The following is a 20668-nucleotide window of genomic DNA, read 5'->3' on the forward strand; positions in this document are numbered from 1 at the left end:
ATCTACCGTGCGTTTTAATTCCGTTTGCGGTACGTGTTAGGCTGTGACTGGCATTAGAACAGCACCTTGTGGCGGTGGATAATTTTGAAATACTTTTCGATGAGATTGTTGGTGGAAAAGTGGTTTATGGTGGTTGCGGAGTAATGGTTATTGTATCACTTTATGGAAAAGCTCACCTGCACTATTCGTATGACAGCGTTTGTTAGAACGAATTTAGTTTATGTCTTTAGAATAATAGTTTAGCAATAGATAAACACGTTGTGTCTATTGCACGTTCCATTTATGGCAGTAAAGAGTGCCAATTAATATGTAAGGTAGAATGAGATCTTGTTTCAGTGAAATAAAAGAAAACAAAGAGAAATAGAACAACTAACAAAATAAATAACAACTATATCCAATGCTTTCCTGAAGCTTTCTGCAAAATGGCCTACAAGTGTTGAAGGTGTCTAGAGACCACTTGGATGCAGCTTTCCCTGTCTAATTAAAACGGTTGAACTAAAAACCATTTGCCTGGTTCGAATCAAGTGACCGCGATCGACGCGTTCTTCTGCTGTACGCGAGGGTACGATCTTCACCACGCGAATAGCGCAACCATCGCGTATCGGATTCGAGCTCCAAAGTACCGTTTGCTTTTGGAGAGGAAATTTATAGCTAGACAACGGCTGTTGCTTAGCTTTCGTTCCATACACTCACCGTATTTCAGCGGAAATGAGAGTTGAACGGCACGGAATCGCATAACGAACAAATCGCTTCCCGGTGGTGGTAAAAGAACGTAACTCGCCTTTTGTAGGGTAGCGTTCTTGATTGCCCCTAGCATAGCGATGTATGGTAGCCGAATGATTCCCGAACAATGGAGGATCTAGCGATAGCATCATGATTTACGACAACACCATACGTGGCTTTAGCATAGCATTGCGACTGCTTCGGAAAAGGGTTTATTATTGCATGGGTGGCATTAGAAAGATATGTTTCATATACACTGAATGAAATCATGTTTATTTATGATTGCTTCTAACCTACATCTTGATTTTATAATGAGATGGAACCATTTTACCATCCAGTGTGCCTCGCTATGCATTCTGATTCTTTAAATAAAACCTCCGATAGAGAGTGAAGTCCAAAAAAGTGGCGCCGAAAGAAACCATGAATGTTCATGAAAAAGTTAATTAACGTTGTGAAAATCGAGTTCAGGAAAGTTTTCATCGCGATTCCGAAAACACTATTAAATGCTTCATGTAAATATTTTGCAAATGAGAATTCCTGCAAGCGATTGTTCTCATTATTGCTACGTTTGCACAACCGGGGAAAAGGAATGCTTTCAAAGCATTCACATCCCATTCAAAAATACCTCACATTACCCGACGTGGTAAAACAATAGTGAGGCGAAATGTGTTTCTAGCATTTCATGTGCCTCTTCCTCAACACAAGTACCTTTATCTGTACTGCTTTCGAAAATATGATGTAAAGTTCTCTAGCAAATGAAATACTGAAGGAAGCTGTAGGAAGAATGTTTACCAGCAAGTGAAAAAAATAAACTCACACACACACACACACACACACACACACACACACACACACACACACACACACACACACACACACACACACACACACACACAGTCCAGTCAACCCGGACCGGGAAGGGTGTGCTTGTTTCGAAGTGGATTAATCTCTCAGCATACCATGCGAATTTGGGCTTTTGTAAATTAATTACAGGAAACTCATTTTTGATGCTTATTTTAGTGAAAACAGTACGGCCTCTCATACATATCCTGCAAACAATCTAGAATGTCCTGTTTTTACTGATTAAATACGATAACCTCTACAGGAAGATGTCTGTTTTGTGTACCTAACCTATAATGGCACTATGGTAATAAACACTTGAAAATGCGTAAATGAAAATATGGTCAAAAGGCAATGAATGTTAGTACATAAATAATATTTCATAAAAGTTACGCTAAAATAATAATAATTTCGTAGTTATGCAGTCATTAACAGCGTTAATAATATGAATTTTCTAAAGAAATCCTAGGGATTTTGGAAAAAAATGTTAACACATTTCACAAAATAATTGATTTTCGGTCATATATCGGAATGGCACCATTTAACTTTTAATCCCTTTTCAAAACACTAAAGGTCATTTCATATTAGCATAATTAACTTCATAATTTCTAAATCATCGTGTGGAAAGCTTTTTAATGCAATTCCACCACTTTAGGTACTACTAGCACCGCTGTAGGTACGTTTGTCCTATTTAATCATTTTGATCGTTCCATAATGAGAATACATCAATTAAACCAAGTTTCACGATTTCACTAATCAATTTTTTAAAACCATTTGAAATAACAAGACATTGCTTTCGACGATCGTAACTATAAATCATTGCAACACAGAACATTCACTTAACTCAGGTCTAGTGTATGTACTTCACGAATAATTCCTACCGAGGGTCATAAACGAACCTTTCCATACTACCCCTGTCCGGAAATACTATTTTTATTGAGCATCATGCTACTACCATTGCTTGATTACTTTACCAATAAAATGAAAACATTTTTAATTATATCTTGACAAGTTAAATTTATGAACATGGGCTTGCGCAGAGAAAATCTTGATCGGTTCACTTTGACGTACAATGAATGATTCGTTGGGCTTTGCTTGCGGCACAATGCAAACAGTGCAATGGTTTATGGTTAATGCTTTCTGTTTTGTTTACGACAGTGTTAACAAACTGCTTACATCATTCAATGCTCCACTGGAGGAGCTTCTGTTGGTAATTCCACTAACGAGCAAGCTGGCCAGCGGCGCGATTGTAGAACGTGGATGTCACAGATTTGCATTACGCTTTAAACGGAAATGCTTGTCTGGATGAAATTTTTACAAAGTGGGCCTCACAATGAACGTGCAGAATTAAAACATCTTGGCATGATTGGCCGTTTGATGGGCATAAGACAGCGCTCCTCTTGTTAATGCTCTTATATGCTGCTCTCAGATATAAGCGTTTAGTGATCCTATTATTTTGTCCACAGTTTTCCGCGCATCCAAGATAGTCACAACAGACGTACATAAAAACATAAAAAGTATACATATAAATGTTGCTGCTGTTACAACATATTAACAGATGAATAAGGTTTATCACATGTATACCAAACAACCAATGTAAATGTTCAATCAACACTTCTATTGAATCGAATGTGTCCTACATGATATTAAGGACAATATTGAACAAAACGTGCTGTTTGTTTGAAGATAACGCAAAACAAATATATCAAATGTTTAGCTCGATTTATCTACACACACTTTAAGCCTGTATTGTTAATTTTTGTTTATCTTTTCTCTTTCTATTACTGTTCAGTGATTTATCCTATTGCCTTTATCAGATGGCACCCAGCGCTGGGAAAAGCCCACCGGGTGGAACACAGATTGGACCACCGGATGCGAACGACGCATCGATAGGATGGAATGCAAATGTCAAGGTAGGACACATGAGCACATACATACGCGTTCTTTACTAGTTCGTTTAATGCTTTAAATTATCCTTCATTAGCAAGAAAATCAGCGACCACCAGTGTTTAACCCAGAGGACTATGTGATTTCGCTCAAAAAATATGGCCGTCGGGGGTCAAATGGAAACTTCAAATCCATTTACGATACCTCTGCCAACGAAGACCATGCGACCAAGCAGGACAAATCGAACGATAATGTTCGGGCGCAGACCTTACCGCACAAAAATTCGGACTACCGGTAAAATATACCACATACGCAAACCCATCTCTGCGGTTGATGATGTTTCTAGCTCTCGCTCATTTTTGCCCCTTTGCTTTGAATGTTTTTCAGTTCACCAATATCAGCACCACCAGAAATGGATGGTGAAATGTCACTACGCCAATTTGGTTCCGTGACGGACTTGCTTACTAAATTACGAGCAGATCTTCGAGCGTCATTCCCAAGGTACCTAATATCATACCATATACTCTCTGTCCGTGCTGTGCGATTATTGATTTCTATCGAAATTCAAGATCAAAGATGTTTGACCATGTCAGTTGAACGTGAGCTTGCAAAAAGATATTACCATCATCATTGTGTTTGAAGATTTTGGTAATACTTTGAAACACATCTACACATCTCGATCGAAGGAAGTACTAGCCAAGAGCGCATTAACCCTAATTTCTTGCACGCAGGAAATCGAAGTGCTACCACACTTAAGTCAAAGTCCCAAACATATGGGTAAGAGGATGAAAGTTGGCATACAAGTTTTCTTGTGCGTCTGTTGCTACTGTTGCTTTCTTAATGCCTGCGAACGAAAGAGAAAATATTCTCAAGCCATTTTTCGCTCGTTTCCTGGTCAAATGGACGGTTGAGTGATGAGCTTCCGTCGATGGAGTATGGTTCGTCTCTTTACCAATCGCCTAATGTTGACCTCAATTGCTTTAAAATAACCTAACGATTCGATCTCCGACGTAAGTTGCGTTAGCGTGAACTTACTTTTTTTGTAATGAGGAAATAGCTTTTAGTTATTCGTTAGCTTCAAACTACGCCGTTGAAGTAGAGAAGATTTAGTGCTATTCGATAAGTTATCTCTACAATGGCGACAGTAACCTTTCTCACTGTTTTATTTTCCTTTCAACACCTAACGCAAATCGTATACGGTTTCTGTTGCTCGCTCTTCTCACGAAAATGGCCAACCAAATGTGCTTATTTTTCCCAATTTACGTGAACTATTGTTATGCTTGTTATCTTCTATGAATTTAGGCAACAAAAATCGACGCTAATATGTTTAACTGTTAAATTTCCACAGCTTTGTGCAGGAATTTGTTTCAAGCCCACTAGATGGTGTCAGTTTGTTGCTGGAGGTATTAAGAGCGGTCCAACTGAGCCAAAGTGCTCCTATGAATGGAACCACTACGATGCCCCCCGGCGGTTTGGCGCGGAACAATCAATCCTATCAAAGGCGTGCTTTACTAGATGAACTGGCGTGTTTGTGAGTAGTACTAATAAAACAAACCTTTTTACAATTTTCATCATGAATCTTCATTCTATGCTGTTCCCCTTCCCAGACAATGTTTAAGTATCTGCTGCACGAGAAGTCCAGAGGCTGGTACACGATTGGGTACGACGCCGATAGGATTGTTGCCCCTGGCCGCAGCAGCTACCGGTACGGGAATAAGATCGCGCATAGTAGCACTTCAGCTGCTAACAATAGCCTGCGACAAGTCAGCTTTAGGCGATGGAACACAGCGGAGTCAACTGCACGGACACACGGCAGTTTCCGAAGCGCTATCGACACTCCGTTTGCGTTGCGCTGAGCCCGTGCGGTTTCGACTGTTGGTAGGAATGCTTAACAGCGGCGGTGGATCGGGCGAATTGCAAGCTATCGGGATGAGGTTCATCAACACGTTTCTCGAGAGCTCGGAAAACATTCAGACGCGATTGTACCTGCAGGCGGAGTTGTTTCAGGCGGGACTGGATCCGTCCCAAATGTGTAAAACAATTTCATCGACCTCACCATGGTTAGAGCGGCTTCGTTTGGAGGTGAAACGCTGGGATGCCATACGGATCGACATTGAGCAGCTGCAGTTACAGGCCCGGTCCGCTGAACAGGTCCGCAGTCGTTTGGTTATCCTAGAGCGTCGAGTACAAATCCTGCATGAGGAGAAAACTGTCCTAACTACCATGGAGAGAAGGCTACAGGAACGGTGTGCGGAGCTACAGCGAGAGGTCTTGCGCCTAAAGGGCACTGCCAGCAACAACAGCACTGCTGCTAAAGCTCACGAGAGTTCCAACACTTCCAGTCTAGAAAAGAGACCAGTGGCGTTGCCGCGCCAGGTACCACCTCAACCAAAACGAAACAACACGTCAGAGAACGACGATGAAGGTATTAGCAGTTCGGAGACAGGGCAGTCCTCGACTCCAGAACCTCCACGTCTGTATCCGGCTCAAAATGGAGGATCAAGTTCAGGCTCGCACAAGTTTAGCATATCGCTTACCCAAGAGAGCACCGTTCCCATGCACGAGCTGAATGGGAATGGCGAAGACGATACCAACGCAACGATCGAGGATGTAATCGAGGAGCTGCAAAACATCGTGAACGATGCAGAGCGCGAAATTTCAGACCAGAATGAGATTCTCTATCAACAAGTGGATGATATCCCTGAACAGGCATTGTACAGTCTCGAAATTTCGAACGAACACGAGATTGTACCTGTTAACCTTTTGCCGCAACCGCCGCGAAAGTCAAGATCGCTGGCACATCTGATTTCGAACCCATCTGATGGAGAAGGATCTGGTTATGATTTGATGATGGTTAACAACGAAACCAAGGTTGACTTTTTTGAAGATGAAGAGGACGCGGGAGTTGTGAAAACAAACTTCGATATACCTGCAATAAGCTTGCCACTGGAAATTGCCCATGAATCGCACCCGGGCGTCATTGCAGGGCCGGATGTGATCCACACAGCAGCCGAGACAGGCACTGTGCCGGTACAAGCTCTACATCACTCACGCAGTCGGCAACCTACGACGAAGGATTCAAATCGAGCCATACTCAACGTCATAATGGACGCACGCGACAAAGAATCGCGTCTGCTTAGAGCTCAGTCACTAGAGCGCGATCAACATGTCTCACAGTCGGCTGCACCACAGCAGTTTAATGGTGTATTTTTTATGACTGACATGAACAGTGCCGGGAAGTATCCAAAACCGGACATTACGGCAGCACTGGAAGCAAAGAAGGTGACCAAGAATCTGGATCGTATGGGTGCATATGGAGTCGATTCGATGATAGACATAGTCATGACGAATGAGCAGCGCTTAAATAAAGCAAATGCGTACGCAAAATCACGCATGGCAGCAGCCACAGGACCACCCAACCCAGCCAACGGAGCAATGCCGAGCAAACTAACCGGCAACAATAATTTCAAGCTTCGGCCGAACACTGGCACCGCACATCATCCAAGCTTCTCGATTGGCACCGGAATGGTACGTGAAGCTAGCCGCAGTCAAACAAATGTCGGAGGCTCTAAGGTAACAGACTTACCGTCTGGATTGTACTAGACTAGCAGCGATTCGCAGACTGACTACGTAGTGAAGTATTCATATTCTGTTGGAATCACTGCACTTTGCTCAAAGTTTTTGCTTCGTTTTAATGGACATGGTCGTGCAATAAACTATTTATTCTTTTAAATCGTTTTACTTTTGCTTAGTGATAGAGGTTCGGCGGCACTCATTTTCGGTATTGAATAAGCTCAATTAATACTTACGATGTACAAGAACGCAATATTTGTCTTAGATATGTACTTCAATATGACATAAAATATGACGACCCGCCTCGCGATCGTTTCAACAAACTCTGTTTTATTTTTTATAGCTACCAACCACGATGGTTGTTCATTCTCGAAATTGTTGCGCCGTTTTTCTTTGTGTTAAGTAATTGAGAAATAAAATAAACAACATCAACATCGGAAGTATTTGTTTTATTGCAATAACGTAAGAAACTGATATACTTAACTGAAACGTTGTTCAATAAAAAACAAAACAAAATGAAACACAGGATGTGCTGTTTATTATTGACATGTTTCTCAATTTTTTCAAATGCATAACAGTTATTCCAATTCTTGGTTAGAAACATGGCATCATTAATACTGGTGAAGAGAATAATTTGAAACAAAGATCGTCAAAGAGGCAGGCCCATGGTACAGTCGTCAGCTGTACACGACTTAAAAACAACATGCTCGTCGTGTGAGTTCAAGCCTCATATAGACCGTCTCCCCGTAGCATGCACTAACTATCCGACTGCATGGTACTAATTAAGTCTCGAAGGCTTGTATAAACCGAGCATGGTCGCGTAGGTCGTTACGCCAAATAGAAGAAGGCTCACAGACATTACAGAATTGTATAGAAATGAAAATACAAAATCATATTTTCCACTTTAGGATTGGTGTCACAGCGAAGCTTAGAACTTATAATATTTTGAGATACAACAAATTATCGTTCTACAAAATCGTCGTTTGCTACTAAAACGTGCTGCATTAAAACAATATAGCAAAGGTCTTAGAACTGAACAACATTCTGGCAACACATAACCCGTCAGATGCTCTTCACAAAACCTGGCTTAAATTTACTTTTAATCACATTATATGATGTAAAAAAATATCGCTGCCTCATCACGATGTTAAGCGATTGTAACGCCGGATAAGTAAGTAAGTAGATTTCTTCCATAAATGTATAACTTTGATGACAATTGATAAAAGACAGCCGGAGCACATCGCTTGGATGGGGATTTATAATCTCGATGTACACTGATAATTATAACATTTTGCAAAATTATTCTATAATTCTTAGAGTGTCCAATAAATACTTATGTTACTCACTCAAACATTAATCCTAGGCTATGCTCTAGGATAGATATATTTAGGTTAAGGTTAGAATTCTTATTTTTTTGCATTTTTCTCATATAAGTAGATTTAAGGCCCGCTAACATATTTTCAACTCAGCTATGCTACACAAACACTCTCGGTTATTGAGGCAAGCACATTGCGAACACAATGTTAAACAAAGAATTATTTCAAATTTAATACTTTTTTTTTCTATCCACAATAAATCTGTCCACTCTACACTACTAAAAAAATATTCCTACAGTCATTAATCAATTAATTATTCGCTCAAAAAATCTACTATACGCTTTCACGTTCAATGATGTTTCTGAAAAGAAAATATCAATTATTTAGGATAGCGATAATGATCCCTGGGTATGATGTTTTGCTAGTTTGAACTGTTCATTATACTCTGGGCTATCCTGTTGCGAAATTTGTTCTATTTTTGAATTTGTTATTTGTTTGTGAATTTGTCATAGAATTTGTTATAGAAATCTTCAATTGTTTATGGTACGCATGTTCGTAACGCGTTTGCTGTTTTATTATTTTGAATAAATACAAAAAAACGGCTTACGATGGTACGTTGATTTTACGAAATCTAGCCTTCTTAACGTTTCCTACTCCCTTTAATTCGTAAATGCGGTTAGGTTTAAAATGTGATCGTTGTGGCGATCGCTCGTAAAGAAAATTTGATTTAAATGAAGTTTATAAAATAAAAAAAGTGTCGCGTTCGCAGCTTCAATATAAAATAAGATTAGATTGAATATGTTAACAGACCCAGTTACAAAACTTTCACTTTATTAAACTTATTTGCTATATCAAAAGAAATTTGTAAAATGCATTCAACATTTATTTGAACCATATTAAAAAAATAAAATAGGAGTATTAGCAGTCCACCAAAAATAAAACAAAAATTATAAAAGGATTTCTATTTATACAAAAACCGTAAGAATCAACTACCACGTTTCGTTGCTAATAGAAAAACACATTCTAAATATACTACTTAGCATACCTGCTGGAGCATACCTTGTTATCGTGTACGGTTTTGTCTGCTACCGAAGCTCGAGCTCCTGATTAGCTGTGTTTTCTTTTTCTCAGAGTCAGGGCGGTATTTTGTGCGGCGGTACGTACAGCTGGCTGGTTTTGAAACATCAATAAACCGAACCGGGAGACAAAGCATGGTGCACAGTTGTAGGTAAAAGGGTTTGCTTGTAGCGTCACGTCTGGCGTTGAGCAAGCTGGTGACAAAACGACCGATAGATAACTTCAAGACAAACCGATGGGTGGAGTGCATCCAATCAACGATTTTGGGTTGCGCTCTGCGGGAAACACACGCGGCGTGCTTAATCAGTGTTCAACAAACCACGGGCAGAGTCAAACGCGGTATTACAAAAAAAAACTGTGAGAATACATGGTTAGCAATTCACTAAGGAGTTTCGCCCGAGCAATTCTAATCCATCTCATATTCGCCCCTAGCGTAAGTATGCTTGTGTATGCGTATGGAATTATTATGTAAAAAAGTGAACGAAGTGAATAAATTTTGCAAAGGAAAAGAAAATGCAAACTAGCAGTGTAACTAAATTAAATAAATCATACCTATCATGGTTGTAGTTCAGATCAGCGGTTGCTTCCCTGTAGCTCTAGAAAAGTGAATAAAATGTGCCTGATAAATGATAAGTGATATCTAGGTTTCGTGCTATTTATCGCGTCACCGCTTCTTATCGCATGCACCTGCCAAGCAACACATGGACATGGCGAAATTTGTTCACCACAGACCGATAAACTATCGGAGTCGGCATCGTTCTCGCTGATAGGATTAACCTTTCTTGCTTCAATCGATGTAAAAAGGTATTTCACAAAAAAGCTTACCTTTGCCTCTTTTCCAGAAATTATTCTGTACAACGAGTTACAAGGTTGGGATAGCAGACGCCACTGTACAATGGCTCACTTAAGACCCCTGGTGCCGCAACTGGCGGAAAAAGCACGCAACGAATTGCACGAAGTTCCTAGCCGTATTACAGACGACCTAGCGGCCCTGAAAGCTTGGCTGCTGAAGCAGCCCCATCTGAACCCTCGGATGGATGATCAATTTTTGGTGAATTTTCTGCGAGGCTGCAAGTATAGTCTGGAAAAGACGAAAGAAAAACTCGACAACTATTACACGGTGAAGACTGCGATACCGGAATTTTTCGACAACCGTGACCCAGACAATGCATCGCTGCAGAGCTACATGTCGTTCGGGTACAGGTCGTTCTTTGCGTCAATGGTTAGCCAAAGAAGAGATTGATAAGCGGGCAGCATTTTTTGTTTCTTTTCTTTGGTTGTTCTAGTGTCAACCTTCCTCTTCCCCATACACTTGAAGCCGACGGTCCACGATTTATGTTGGTGCGCATGGGTGCGTACGACGCCAGCAAATATTCCATCGTGGACGTAATGAAAGTGTGCTACATGATCACGGATCTGTTGTTAGTGAACGATGACTCCTCCATTATTGCCGGCCACATGGTATTGGTCGATTTGAGGGGTCTCACGTTCGCCGGACTATCACAATTCAATCCCACATTCATCAAGTGAGTGGCGAACGCAAAACGATCAAACAGCATTCGTTTGTAGAGGCCGTTGATAACCAGTGATATTTTTTTCCCTAGGAAAATGACTTCCGTTATTGAAGCGTTCCCGATTCGCACCAAAGGCATACACTTCATCAACCCGTCGTCTGGGTTTGACGCTCTCTTCAAATTGTTTCATGGATTTTTAAGCAAAAAGATACAGGAGCGTATTAAGGTTCATGATTCATTCGAGGCTCTCCATGCGGTTGTCCCCAAAAAATACCTTCCTGAGGAATACGGTGGTAGCGGAGGACGGTTGAATGATATCATCGAAGATTGGCGCAAAACTTTAGTGGCCAATCGAGCCTTTTTCGCCGAGGATGCAAAATACCGAAACGACGAACGGAAACGGCCAGGCAAGCCGAAAAACGCTAGTACACTGTTTGGCGTGGAAGGGTCGTTCCGAACGCTGGAATTGGACTAGAGCATTGCAAGCAACACATCCAATTAAGGAAGAAACCAAAAAGCTAATGAGAAGCATACTGTTTGCGGAAAACGCTCAACGTCTCTTTAGATGCGGCAAACATACGCATACTATAAAGTAATTTTAACAATTCATGTCCAAAACAAACGTTCGCTTGCGCAATTCATTGACAAATAAAACACCACATTGAGCAACTCAAATTGAATTCATACAACGATTTGCTTGTTCATCATCTTGCCATGGTATAAAAATAGCTAGGTATATCGATGGTTGGTTGTCGAGATTCTGTGCACTAGTATAGGATTTAATTTGCTTTCGATTACCGTCGTCATGCTTGGTCATACAATATCTTACATAAACAATGGTCTATTAGCTGGCTCAATTTTTCAGGATCAATTTGATAATGTCACTGATAACATCTATCTCGTCGGTAGCCGTCGGTTTATCAATCGATTAAGACGTTCTTTGAGCTAACATCATCGCAGGAGCGTTAGCACAGTTTCTATTTCGAGTCTGACTGACCTACGGTACTGTTGTTAGTGTGGCTGTGGTTTGCTAGACTTTATCAACCCATAATGTCTAACATTCGCCCCATTTCTCAACAATTAAAAGAGGTCGCTAAAAGGGAACTCAACGAAGACGAGTCCCAAGTGGACAGCTATTTAAAAGTGATCAGATCGTGGCTAATCGAGCTGGACCTGCAGTGCAGTCTTGTCGATGATCAGTTTTTGGTGGCATTTTTGCGAGGGTGCAAATTTAGTCTCGAGAAGGTGAAGAAAAAGATTCTTCTGTTTTATCAAACCCGTTCCGAGCTACCACAAATCATCCAAAACCGCGATCCGTTGGGTAGTGATGTGCTTAGAATTATACGCATGGGGTAACTTACTCGTTGTAATTTTGCAGCACGTTCCACGTTAACATATAAACTCATTTCCAGTGTGGGGGTCCCATTGCCAGAAACAGAGAAACCAACGGATCCGAAATTATTCATAATACGTGTTGGCTGTTTCGATGTCAACCAGTGTACATTTGCTGACATCATAAAGGTGGGTACAATGATCAACGATATTCTGATGCGCGATGATGACCAAATGGTGATCTGTGGGATGGCGCTAATCATCGATCTCAAGGGAGTCACTGCCAACCATTTGATGCACTTCGAGATGGATCTGTTGCGTAAAGTGGCTATCTTAAATCAGGATGCTTCACCACTGCGCATGCAAGGCATCCACATACTCCATCCACCGCCTGGAGCACAAACGGCGTTAAACATTTTCAATGGACTACTGTCGGAGAAAAATCAGCACAAAAGAGTAAGTAAAACTATGAGCAACATAAATAATGGATGTTACATAACGATCTTTTACTTCGTTTTTGTTAATATAATTCCAGATTTATACACACGGGCGAGATCTGAAATCACTGTATCAGCATTTCTCGCCTGCAATACTTCCCAAGGAGTACGGCGGTGATCTGGAATCGATCGATACACTCGCAAAGCAATGGGAATTTAAATTGGCAGACAATCGCAGTTACCTCTTTGATATGGCTTTATTGACCTCACATCCTTGTTCTTCGCCATCCTCGGAATTGAAAAATGGTTCCACACAACGCAGCTTCGGAACCGAAGGCAGTTTTAGAAAGCTAGACTTCGACTAGGTGGAAAAACATTAATGCAAGTCAAGGTTATATTTTGAATTGAGCGTTGCTTTTTCAATGGATTCTGTAATTAAAATGTAACACTATTTATATAATTTAATTCAGTTCGGCTTCCAAAGATAGCTATCTATTATTAAAACACATCGAACTATGCTTGATTTTCACATTTGTGTCAGTACTGAAAAATCCACAATCTACACAAGTTGCATGAGAAGCACGACAAACGAAAAGCTAGACCCTGATATGTAAAATATACAAGTGACATAGCCATGGACTAAATATGTGGAAATTTATTTAAAAAAACATGATAAATGTCCGGAATTTGAATCAACATCGTTTTTATGCCGATTCTCTATATTATCAAATATGTTCTTGTTTATATCTTGAAAACAGATACCCGATAAGTTTCCCATTTTTTTATGTTAAAATACACGATCTTCTTCTAAATACGTTTCGTTTTTTTTTTAAGTTTTACTGTGAGTTTATGCAGACATATTATTTTATAAACTTTAATATAAGCTAATTTACTTACCAGTAGGTAGAATTAGTCATTTATTAGGTTTCCACTCAGAAGGCAATTCCTGAGCAAACTCCTGTATATTACAGTAAACTGAAACATCAACTTGCTCGTTTAGTAGTAAACTACAAACATAGGTTCCTCAGGTTCTGTTATGTTGTCAGTGTTTGTAGCAATACCGCACTGATACGGGAATGGTCTGACGCCTCTCGAAGGCTAATATAGGATCTCCATACCCTACTCCGACTCAATACGTCCACGGCGTACAGAACGGTAACATATTTCTCCAAATATCTGAGCTTGAGTATACGGGGAAACCCAACCCCTTGGGAAGATGGGCTATATGGCTAAATTGAGAGGGGGGGGGGGACGACCAGCGTCTGTTCGCCATGTTAGGGGCGGTTGGTTGCCCCTTCTGTCCTGACATCCTACGGGACTTTAATCAGCTAGGATGCGTAGGCCCTACGACGAGACTGGAGGTTGGGGGCGAGGCCTTGCAAGCCACCCCTGGAAAAACATAAACGCAACGAAAGGAAACCAAAGGATTTCGAACCGGACCAACCGATACCGACCCACACAACCGAACAAGGCAAACGATTGGAAACTCGGAACATGGAACTGCAGATCTCTCACAGCACCCGGAAGTACCCGCATTCTTTCGGACGAGGTGAGGGCCCGTGGCTTCGGAATAGTAGCACTTCAGGAGACGCGCTGGAAAGGAGTGACGGAGCGCCCCTATTGTAGCGATTGCATGATCTACCAAAGCGGTGGTGAAAAGCATGAACTCGGTACGGCGTTCCTGGTCATAGGTGAGATGCGAAAGCGAGTAATCGGGTAGTGGCCGATCAATGAACGGATGTGCAGGTTGAGGATTCGTGGCAGGTTCTTCAACCTGAGCATCATAAATGTGCATAGTCCGCACCTTGGAAGCACCGATGACGATAAAGACAATTATTATACGCAGTTGGAGAGGGAGTACGACCGCTGCCCACAACACGACGTTAAAATTGTCATCGGGGATTTTAATGCTCAGGTCGGACGGGAGGAGGCATTTAAACCGACGATAGGAAGTTTCAGTGCCCACCGGCTGACCAACGACAACGGGCTTCGGCTCGTAAACTTCGCCTCCTCCAAGCACATGAACATTCGCAGCACCTTCTTCCAGCACGCACCTCGCTTCAGTTACACCTGGAGATCACCGCAGCAAACACTTTCCCAGATCGACCACGTTCTCATCGATGGAAGGCACTTCTCGGACATAATCGACGTAAGGACCTATAGAGGAGCAAACGTCGACTCAGACCATTTCCTGGTTATGGTTAAGTTACGCCAGAAACTGTGCGTGGCCAACAAACTGCGCTATCAGCCCACCCCAAGGCTCAACACAGACCGGCTGAAACAAGCTGTTGTGGCGAGGGACTTCGCAATCGCGCTTGGGGAAGCGCTGCCGGAGGACATCACTACCGAGGCGATGTCTCTCAATGACCACTGGCGCATGGTGGAGCAAGCCATCAGCAGCACGGCCGAGCGAACAATTGGCCGCGTGACCCATAACCAGAGGAAGGAATGGTATGATGATGATTGCAGGCGAGCACTCTCCGAGAAGAACGCCGCGCGGACCCGCATGCTCCAGCGCGAGACCCGGCAGAACGTGGAAGACTACAGACGACTGAGAAGGCAGCAGACCCTACTCTTCCAGGACAAGAAGCGCGGCTTCGAAGAGTCGGACGAGCTACTCATGCAGCAGCTATCCCAGTCGGGGGAAACTCGTAAGTTCTACAGGATGCTGAATGCGGCACGGAATGGTTTTACTCCCATGACCGCTATATGCCGCAGTGAGGAGGGAGATATCCTGTCGGACGAGCGAGAGGTGATCGACAGATGGAAGTGCTACTTCGACAGACGCCTGAACGGAGCAGATACCAGAGCAGACGCAGGAAGCAGAGGAGAGCAACCCTACGACAGCCAGCATGACAATGACGAAGTGCCCCCGCCATCTTTGGACGAAGTCATCAGCGCCATCAAACAGCTGTGTTGTGTCTTTGGCTTGCATCAGGTACTTTATTAAAAACACTGATATAACAGTACACATAATAAATATAAATTCACAAGCACAATACACACTAAAATTCTCGGCCGCGCGCCAGCCGTACCGTGCCCTGCCGGGAGCCCTGCTCGACCGGCTGCTCGCAACACTTGCTTGTCCGAGCGCACCACACACACTAAGCGGCCCGCGCTTAGTGTGCGTACGACAGTGTGCGTGACACACTGTCGTCCTCTGGACATTGTCCAGTGGTAGCACAACTACCACGGCATGTCCAGGGGTCGGCACGGCTGCCCACAACATCTCCCCCTTTTACTTATCCGAAGGGGGTCGAACCGACACGCGCATATTCCATTGCGGGAATATCGGTGTGGTGACACCCTCCGGCCATAGATCCTTGTCCTGGGGCATTTTTGCGCAAATGCTGCTCCTAAGCTGCGACCCCGCTACCCGGCTACCGCAACGCTGCTACGATGTTGCAGGAAATCTCTCCGACGGCGACCGTAATGTCCCGCTAGCCTCATCTGGCAGAAGAGCATTACCCAGCAACTCGTTCCGCACGCTGCTACGCTGCTGCTGGCGATCTCTCCGGCGGCGACCAGTTTGTCCCGCAAGCCTCATCCGGCTGAAGAGCATATCCCAGCAGCCCGTTATGGCATCCTGTAGCGGTGGTAGAATTGCTGCAGCAAGGACGGCACACATTTCGCCTTTCTCGTCGGGAGCAACACGTCGGTGCTGCAACTGGGGACGGAATGCGACCTCCCCCTCTCTCCGACGAATACAACGGCACCAGCGGGGCGGCATGGGACAACGCACCCCTCTCCGTTGACACTCCAGCTGCAGCGGGGCGGCATGGAACCTCGCCCCCTCTCCGTCGACACAACGGCAGCAGCGGGGCGGCATGGGGCCTCGCCCCCTCTCCGTTGACACTACTGCAGCGGGGCGGCATGGAACCTCGCCCTCCTCTCCGTCAAACACGACGGCTGCAGCGGGGCGGCATGGGACCTCGCCCCCTCTCCGTCGACACTACGGCAGCATCGTGGCGGAATGAAACATCGCCCTCCTCTCCGTCAAACACAACGGCAGCAGCGGGGCGGCATGAGACATCGCCCCCCTCTCCGTTGACACTGTTGCTGCAGCGGGGCGGCATGGGACCTCGCCCCCTCTCACTGGTCTACGACGGCTGCAGCGGGGCGGCATGGAACCTCGCCCTCCTCTCCGTCCAACACGACGGCTGCAGCGGGGCATGGCATCTCGCCCCCCTCTCCGTCGAACACAGCGGCAGCAACTCAGTGACCTCTCGCGTCACCAATGATGGCCCGCCAGCTAGGCAGAAAGACAATTTGCCTCTTACACTGCCGGCGCTCCTTGGGCTGCAGCCCGACGACACCTAGCGTCGCCGCAGATGGCCCGGCAATCAGGCTTCGACCTTTCCATTGCCGGCGCTCCCTGGGCCTGCAGCCCGGCGAATCAAACATCGCCGAGTGTGTGTGTGTGTGTGCGGCTGTCCCTTCTGTCCCCATCGCGGGACGACAGCCGGGGCCACGGTCTTAACGGCGGCGGCGGCAGCGGTCCTCGTCCAACGACGTCCCACTGTCGCGGGGACCCGTGCCATCGCGATGGCGCCGGCTCCAACCGACGCGCTCGATCGTGATGGCGACCGCGGGTTCTTCTAGGGATCCTCCTTACGCAAGAGGATCCCATCCTCGTCGCCACTGTTGTGGCTTTGGCTTGCATCAGGTACTTTATTAAAAACACTGATATAACAGTACACATAATAAATATAAATTCACAAGCACAATACACACTAAATACTCGCCCACGCGCCAGCCGTACCGTGCCCTGCCGGGAGCCCTGCTCGACCGGCTGCTCGCAACACTTGCTTGTCCGAGCGCACCACACACACTAAGCGGCCCGCGCTTAGTGTGCGTACGACAGTGTGCGTGACACACTGTCGTCCCCTGGACATTGTCCAGTGGTAGCACAACTACCACGGCATGTCCAGGGGTCGGCACGGCTGCCCACAACAAGCTGAAATGTAACAAGTCAGCTGGCTGCGATGGTCTGGTGGCCGAACTGTTCAAGATGGATCCGGAGAGGCTTGCCGTCATCATGCATCGGCTGATTGTTAGGATTTGGGATCAGGAAGAACTACCGGACGAGTGGAAACTGGGTGTCATACACCCAGTGTACAAAAAGGGCGACAGGCTGGACTGTGCTAACTTCCGGGCCATCACAGTCCTGAATGCTGCCTACAAGATTCTGTCCCGAATACTCTTCTGCAGACTTTCGCCTCTTGCTACAGATTTCGTCGGCAGCTATCAAGCTGGATTTGTTGGAGGCAAATCAACTTCCGACCAAATCTTTACTCTACGGCAGATCCTCCAGAAATGCCGAGAGCACCAGATCCCTACGCACCACCTGTTCATCGACTTCAAGGCGGCCTACGATACCATAGATCGGACCGAACTATCGAACACCATGCAGCAGTACGGATTCCCTGGGAAGCTGGTACGACTGTTGCGGGCCACTATGGACGGGGTGCAGTGCAAGGTGAGAGTGACGAACATGCTGTCAGAAGCGTTCGAATCTCACCGGGGTCTGAGGCAAGGGGATGGACTCTCCTGTTTGCTGTTCAACATCGCTCTGGAAGGTGTCATGCGAAGCGCGGGCTTCGACATCCGGGGCACGATTTTCACCCGAACTCTCCAATTCCTTGGCTTCGCGGATGACATCGACATCATCGGGCGAACATCTGCGGCGGTGTGCGAGGCGTACACCCGACTGAAACGCGAAGCCGCTAGGATTGGATTGAGGATCAATGCGACGAAGACAAAGTACCTGCTTGCCGGGGGCTCTGACCGTGATAGAGCCCGACTCGGAAGCAGAGTATCAGTTGACGGCGACGATCTCGAGGTGGTAGAGGATCCAGAAGACTCCAACAACACACGAAATGCGCGATATATCGCACACTGATACGTCCGGTGGTCCTCTACGGGTACGAGTCCTGGACTTTACTGACGGAGGACGCCAATGCACTCGCCATTTTCGAACGGCGGGTGCTAAGGACTATCTTTGGCGGTGTGTGCGAGCACGGCGTGTGGAGAAGGAGGATGAACCACGAGCTAGCTGAGCTGTTTGGCGGTGCAGATATCCTGACGGTCATCAAAGCCGGAAGGATACGCTGGCTGGGGCACGTGATGAGGATGCCGGACTCATGCCCCACCAGGAAGGTGCTCGTCAGCGACCCGTTCGGCACGAGGCGTAGAGGAGCACAGCGAGCTCGCTGGCTGGATCAGGTGGAGTCGCACCTGTCGGAGATCGGATGCAACCGTGGTTGGAGGACTGCAGCCCAGGACCGAGTTTCCTGGAAACGAATTGGCGACCTGGCCATGTCTACGAGACGTGCTCATTGAGCAGGCCAAGAAGAAGAAGAAGAAGAAGAAGAAGAAGAAGAAGAAGAAGAAGAAGAAGAAGAAGAAGAAGAAGAAGAAGAAGAAGAAGAAGAAGAAGAAGAAGAAGAAGAAGAAGAAGAAGAAGAAGAAGAAGAAGATAGGTTCCTCAGGTAAGGAGGTTTTGACTACTACAGTGTTAAGTTTATGCTTTTCTTATTCTCAATTTCCTACTTTCAAATTACTTTGTACATTTTGTTGTAAAAGAATTTGGATATTTATTGATTTTGCTATTACGTTTGATATTCGCCGTGAGCTGAGCGCATATGGCGAGTTAAATGTACTTTAAATTTGTACGTTTTCAAACAATCACTAACATTACATTGAAAACGACGTTCAGTGCTGTGCGACTGAACGTGTTTTTCTGCCAAAGATCTGTAACGTAACTGTTTGCCACAATCTAAGCACTGGTATACTGTTTTTTCTCCAACAGTGATCACCACCAAGTTATGTTCTACCTGGTGTATCAGGTAGTCCTTCATATCATTGAACTTGCTCTGGCAAAGCGAACAGTAATGGGTGCCTTCATGACTTTGCGCGTACTCGTGAGAATGCATCTGTATTAAGTGTTCTAACAGCTCGGAAGGTATTTTAAATACTTCTTCACAGTATTGACAACTGATGGCAACTGTAGCAGTTCGCTCTACCGATTTTCTCTGAGCTGCGATTTCGTTTTTCTGATGACTGTTGTAATGTCGCACAAGATTGCGGTTACGTTTGAAGCTTTTGCCACAAGTGCTGCAAATGAATGGGCGATCAGTTTGATGTACGCGTGAGTGATCGTGCAGGGTAGCTTTGGAAGGGAACTTTTTGCTGCATACTACACAAAGGTATTTCCTACCTCCGTGCTTTGCTATGCAATGCTGGTTCAGCTCAATTTGACTATAGTAGGCTCGGCCACAGTGGGTACACTTGAAAGATTTCTTTTCCGAGTGTCGCACTTCATGCAGACGCAGTGACGTCCGATCGGCGAAGGTTCGCTCACAATAAGAACATGAATAGTTTTTAATTTGATAATGTATCTTTAAATGCTTTCGAAGTGTATTCCTACCACGGTATGTTCCGTTGCAAAACATGCACTGAACAATCGGTATTTTTCGATTGATACGATAACAATAATCCACCACTTTGGCATTGCTGGCTTTGATACTCATGTCTTCAGTAATGCAATGAACTGATTCCCGTTCAACAGGGGAAATATGGGACACTTCTTTTCCTATTTCAGTTGCTGGAGTCTCCAGCACGTCCCTTTTATCCTGCACCTCGGCGGTGGCCGTGCTCAGTTCTTCATGCTTGTCTACTGAATCCTGCCGCGTTCCAATGTATTCAATGTATTGTGCTCTATGTTCTTCTTCGGCAACAAAATGTGGACCATCGCCATCGTCGATGTAATCCGGTTGTTCTGTGTCCACCATAAGCACTTCGACGGTTATCTGCTTGTCGTCGTTTTTAACACCCGTCGATTCAGTTATACATTTCAGCAGAATTTCATACGACTTGCTACACGTTGCTTCGTAATCCACAAAATCCTCGATTCTGTGCAAGCACATACTGCAGATGTTGTTGGGCAGTCCGTCGTTTTCGTCTACTT

The 20668-nt window shown here is 44.8% G+C and overlaps 3 protein-coding genes across 3 annotated transcripts in view; all 3 read left to right on the forward strand.

The window, feature by feature from the left end:
- The window catches only part of LOC121593050, a 39654-nt gene extending 28046 nt beyond the window's left edge, over positions 1-11608 (forward strand). Inside the window, exons 4-11 of the mRNA XM_041915091.1 lie at positions 3356-3476; positions 3548-3744; positions 3838-3951; positions 4799-4981; positions 5058-6896; positions 10302-10613; positions 10703-10942; positions 11021-11608. Coding sequence (XP_041771025.1) covers positions 3356-3476; positions 3548-3744; positions 3838-3951; positions 4799-4981; positions 5058-6896; positions 10302-10613; positions 10703-10942; positions 11021-11405 — 3391 coding nt within the window. The 3' untranslated portion in view covers positions 11406-11608. The remainder of the gene's footprint in view (positions 1-3355; positions 3477-3547; positions 3745-3837; positions 3952-4798; positions 4982-5057; positions 6897-10301; positions 10614-10702; positions 10943-11020) is intronic.
- A 277-nt stretch (positions 11609-11885) lies between these two features.
- Positions 11886-13491, forward strand: LOC121593049 (alpha-tocopherol transfer protein-like). The gene is made up of 3 exons (XM_041915090.1): positions 11886-12282; positions 12343-12718; positions 12798-13491. Exons 1-3 carry the CDS (start codon positions 11981-11983, stop codon positions 13062-13064), a joined length of 945 nt encoding a protein of 314 aa, XP_041771024.1. The 5' UTR covers positions 11886-11980; the 3' UTR covers positions 13065-13491.
- A 946-nt stretch (positions 13492-14437) lies between these two features.
- On the forward strand, positions 14438-15649 carry LOC121591434. Its single transcript, XM_041911903.1, has one exon. It carries the CDS (start codon positions 14438-14440, stop codon positions 15647-15649), a length of 1212 nt encoding a protein of 403 aa, XP_041767837.1.
- The last annotated feature ends 5019 nt before the right edge of the window (positions 15650-20668 follow it).

Source organism: Anopheles merus, chromosome 2L (genome assembly GCF_017562075.2).
Source record: "Anopheles merus strain MAF chromosome 2L, AmerM5.1, whole genome shotgun sequence".
Classification (NCBI taxonomy): Eukaryota; Metazoa; Arthropoda; class Insecta; order Diptera; family Culicidae; genus Anopheles; species Anopheles merus.

What these genes read in the sequence shown, in the direction of transcription:
- LOC121591434 (XM_041911903.1), top strand. Translation starts at nt 14,438, where the DNA reads ATGTGCAGGTTGAGGATTCGTGGCAGGTTCTTCAACCTGAGCATCATA.
- LOC121593049 (XM_041915090.1), top strand. Translation starts at nt 11,981, where the DNA reads ATGTCTAACATTCGCCCCATTTCTCAACAATTAAAAGAGGTCGCTAAA. An exon ending in CTTAGAATTATACGCATGGG is followed by an intron (nt 12,283 to 12,342) that starts GTAACTTACTCG and finishes ACTCATTTCCAG; the next exon opens with TGTGGGGGTCCCATTGCCAG. An exon ending in AGAAAAATCAGCACAAAAGA is followed by an intron (nt 12,719 to 12,797) that starts GTAAGTAAAACT and finishes ATATAATTCCAG; the next exon opens with ATTTATACACACGGGCGAGA.